This window comes from Condylura cristata, unplaced genomic scaffold, assembly GCF_000260355.1.
Source record: "Condylura cristata isolate star-nosed mole 26May11 unplaced genomic scaffold, ConCri1.0 scaffold00036, whole genome shotgun sequence".
Classification (NCBI taxonomy): Eukaryota; Metazoa; Chordata; class Mammalia; order Eulipotyphla; family Talpidae; genus Condylura; species Condylura cristata.
Genome location: NW_004567137.1, coordinates 6,672,217 through 6,676,538, shown reverse-complemented (window position 1 = coordinate 6,676,538; position 4,322 = coordinate 6,672,217). Strand labels below are relative to the sequence as shown.

Here is a 4,322-nt window from a genome sequence, read left to right as displayed (position 1 = left end):
TCTGCTCTCCGCTCTGTCTCTGGTGAAGCCTCTCACCGCCCCTGTACCTCTGGCTTGCACTCCACTTCTGTATGAATAAATACATCTTTTTTTAGTAAAAAGATTTCTTTATTTATGCATACAGGGGTACAGGCCAGTGGCACGGGGCGGTGAGAGGCTTCACCAGAGACAGAGTGGGGAGCAGAACAGGCTGACTGACGAAGTACACTACTACAGGGAGCAGCGGGTGGGGCAGGAGAGGTCTGCAGTGCCATGTGGTCACCTCCTGGGCAGGAGATCGAACTCGCACTGAAGCACTGGTGGCTAGCTTGCAGGGCTACGTCCTAATCTGCCGCACAATCAGGAGGGCTCTCATCTATCTGAAGAGCAAATGAAATGGAGGCAAATGCCACCTTGGTTTGGCACTTCTCAGCACTCTTCCCTGCTCCATCAGAAGCAACAAGTGATGCAGAATCTTGTTTCTACGATGGAATTTCTCTATCTTTCTATGGTCGTGTGGACGTCAGGAAAGCTTCTTGGTTAGAACAAAACTCTTGCAGCTTTGTAACTTTCTCCCTGACCTCTCCCATAGAACTTGTCAAGGGTCCTTCCTGAGAAGTCAGTATTTAAGTTCTGATCTAGGAGGAAAAATTACAAAAATAATGAAAGTAAATGGGCAAAATGTCATCTTAAATTCCAGTGCTCATAAACCGTGAATTACTTTCCTCTGCATTTTAAACCTCCTCTTTCTTCGATTTCATCAGTAGCTCCTAGTAGGAGGTAAGCTGTCTCACTCTGGATGCAGTCGGCCCACGTGTTCACTGCTGTCCCCCAGGGATAACTCTTATCTGGCAGAGTTGTCACTCATTGAGTACCAGCCAACTGACTGATTATAATGATTTATATGATGCAGCAAGTATGCACAGATGTTTATAATACACATGACATCATTCCACGCTTTATGGATAGGTATGCATATATTCCTACCCAGTACGCATTGTACATTTGTGCTTATATATTTATATTTGCACAGAAGATATTTCTGAATAGAAAACACAGATACCTATTTGCCAAAGTTGTGTCTCCTTAATGCCCTAACATAATGCAGGCTTCTGGCTGATCTCTGCAGCATTTAACAAACATACTATAGTACCCAGCAACTAAAATAAAATACATTAAAATACAATGGACTTTAATAAACATGCAGAGTAAAAACAGTATTTTGACTTAACAAAACACAAAATGGTGATGATTTATTAAAACTTCCCATGTCAGGCCCTCCCTGGTGGCACAGCGGGTTAAAGCACAGCACTAAGAAGCTAAACCCACTTTCACATGAGTTCGATCCCCGCCCTGGGGGTGACAAACATGGCGTGGCAGACCTCTCCTGACCTGCCCGCTGCTCCCCTCAGCGGTGTACTTCGGCAGTTGGCCTGTCCTGCTCCCCACTCTGTCTCTGGTGAATCCTCTCACTGCCCCTGCCCCTCTGGCCTGTACCCCAGTTCTATAGGCATAAATAAATAGATCTTTAAAAAAAAAAAACCACTTCCTATCTCTGTCTATTAGATGTAAGAGTATGTGTGGGAAGAGGCAGGATCTTGGAAAATTACCTTTCTCTGCAAGTTTACCAGATGAAGCATTCCAAATTCTTATGGGCAGACCAGTTGTCCTTACTTACTTTGTTGTAACATGCAAACAAATTTCACTTGTAACTATGACAATGATACCCTGACTGGATAAATGTGCCAGATACCGGGCATCATTTTTGTGGCTGTTGTTTTAATTTAAAGGTAGATGTTATTATCCCCATTTACAAATAAAGAAACAAAGACTCAAAGAGGTAGAGTAACCTGCCAAAGACATTCTGTTGTTTATGGAAGAGTGGAACAGTCAGACAAAAAAAAAAAAAAAAAAACCTCAGGATTCTACATGGAAGTCTAAACTCTGTAACAAACAGTGGTGCCTCTGACAGTTTCACAAGTACTAGCTTTGAGGGATATGTGTTTTGGGCACTTTCATGATGTATGGGTTTCTCTGCACAAAGGCTATGACAGACATACTCTTGAAGGTGACTCCAGGCTACAGATACATTTGCTCCTTGTCTCAGAAATTATCATCAGCCTGTGTTTCTCAGAACATGAGTCATTTTCCACTTGATTGTGTCCTCCCAGAGAAATCTATGCTCTAACAGAGCTTGATTATTCCACCTCCTATACAAAAAAATGGACTCTTTGATTGCAAACCAACAGGAAGTTCTTGACTTGTTTCCTTGTATTACTTGAAATGACATTGCTTTCCCTCTTTAGAGAAAGAACTGCTAGATGCTACCATGGCTTTTTGAGTCTAATAATCAATACCTACATGGTGAGAGAAAATTACCTTTGATATACTTTTAAAGGGAGTCGGGGGGAGGGTGTTTAAAACTTCGAATTCTATAAAGAGGGAAAGTCTTCTCTGTTTAAGAATTCAGCTGCCTTCCTCTAAGAGAACTGGCTAGTGTCTCTTTGACCTTCTTTCTTTGAGCAGCCAAGGAGGGGAATAAAACCATATGTTTAAAAAGTTTTATTTCAGATTACAGGAGTTTCTGAACATTATGACTGGCAGGGGTGAAAATGCTGTTTTTGGCGTTCACCTGCCCCACACACTGCTTAAGATGATACAGAACAAAAAGGAAGCCCTCCAGTCACAGGAAGAGCCTGCCTGTTCATCCTAGGGCTGGAAGGTGATGGGGTACCTGGCAGTGGGAAACTCCACTGCTGGGTCCCCTGTTCAAGCCCAGGGAAGCATAGAGGAAGAAGAAGCCGATTTGCCTTCCCTCCAATCTCACTTACCACCCCTGCTGCCAACAGCTTATTTTTAGACACTTAAACTGTAATTCTCAGAAAGGGAAATTACAACCTTTAGGTGATCAATGGGAGTTCAAGTAAAAACAACCTGGTTTTTACTTTGGGGTTTGTGTTTAAGTCCTTACCTACACTGTGTCCCCCTCCTCCCACCAGGCTTCCACAGGCTAAGCCCCATAAGAGCACCTGGGTGTTTTCCAACAGCAACTCATGAAATTCCAGCTTCCACACTACAAAGATGCATGACCTTGGGGAGGTAGCTCACCTTCCTGGAGACTCAGGGTGATATCAGTAAAATGGGGGGATAATATTGTCAACACAAAGTGTAGAGACTTCATCATAAAAACCACTCAGGTGACACTTAGTAGGGCATCAGTCAGTGCACTGCATTTTTGCAGGTACAATGCACCCCACAGCAGGATCCCCACTGGTGTCCATAATTGTACTGCCCAACCGTTCACCCATCACTCCTTCATTAGTGATGTGTTACCAAGTATTCACCTACCCCAGGAAGATGCCTTCACACATGCTTCTCCTCCCTGCCCCTAGCTCTTCATCGCTTCAGAAGTCTGCAGAACCCATGAGATAAATAAATTCTCTTTAAGTCCAAGGGACAAAGTTAGCCTGGGATCTCCTTCCCAAATATTGCTGAATACGACTCAGGTTTGGGAAGAAATGTCCCTAGGCTTTAATGGGGCAAAGCAAAGACTGCCCACTGAGAGGGCCTTTGACTCAAGTCTCCAGGTGGAGAATGGCAAGAAAGGGAGTGGGATAAGGGCTGGCTGAGAGGGACACAGTCCTCGCAGGTGACACTGTCCTCTGCACCCTGAAGAGAGACTGGGGTAGGAAGGACCCTAGGGAAAACCTGGGAAGGCAGGAGTACCTGAAGACTCTGGCCGCTGTCTGGTTCCTCCTCCACGCTGTGCCCTGTTGCAGTACCCCCTGCACGATGTCCTTCTCGTTGGGCAGCCGGTAGACCGGAAAGATGTAGAGCCAGCACAGGACCACGACGCAGAGGGCACTGGCCCCCACCGGCAGCCTGGTCCGCGGGAACTTCCAGGCCAGTACTGCCATGGCCCCTCTGGACGTGTGTCGGCGGGCCAGCCCGCAGGGGCTCATCGCAGGAGTCCCGTGGAGGGGGGTTGGGGGGCAGAGCCAGCGCCTCAGCACGACGCCCAGCGAAGTGGCAGCGCAGGGCCCCCCCCACGCCGGCCCCCCATGCACACACACCTTTTGCTTTCTTTCTTGCAATACCGTGCACGTCTCTTCGGCCCCGCGGCCCCAAAGGTCAGCGTGAGGAATTTTTTGAATGCAACTTTTTCCAAGGATTTCTTTTAGGGGAAGTGGCCGAGCGGCAAGTTACCACCTATAGCCATACTGGCTTCCCCTGCAGAAGGCGGGCGCTGGGGTCTGGAGCGCGGAAAGCAGCGGCGGCCGCTTCTGCAGCATCACGGTCGCCCTCGGCGCGGATCCGGGAAGAGGCCGGTCTCCCTTCCAGAC

At 47.2% G+C, this 4,322-nt stretch overlaps 1 protein-coding gene across 2 annotated transcripts in view; it reads right to left on the bottom strand.

Moving 5' to 3' along the window:
• ST8SIA1 (ST8 alpha-N-acetyl-neuraminide alpha-2,8-sialyltransferase 1) overlaps positions 1 to 4,322 on the bottom strand; it is a 133,047-nt gene extending 128,725 nt beyond the window's left edge. Inside the window, exon 1 of one of the 2 annotated variants that reach the window (XM_004693218.2) lies at positions 3,706 to 4,322. In XM_004693218.2, coding sequence (XP_004693275.1) covers positions 3,706 to 3,941 — 236 coding nt within the window. In that variant the 5' untranslated portion in view covers positions 3,942 to 4,322. The remainder of the gene's footprint in view (positions 1 to 3,705) is intronic. The other variant, XM_012732896.1, reaches the window with a different exon arrangement.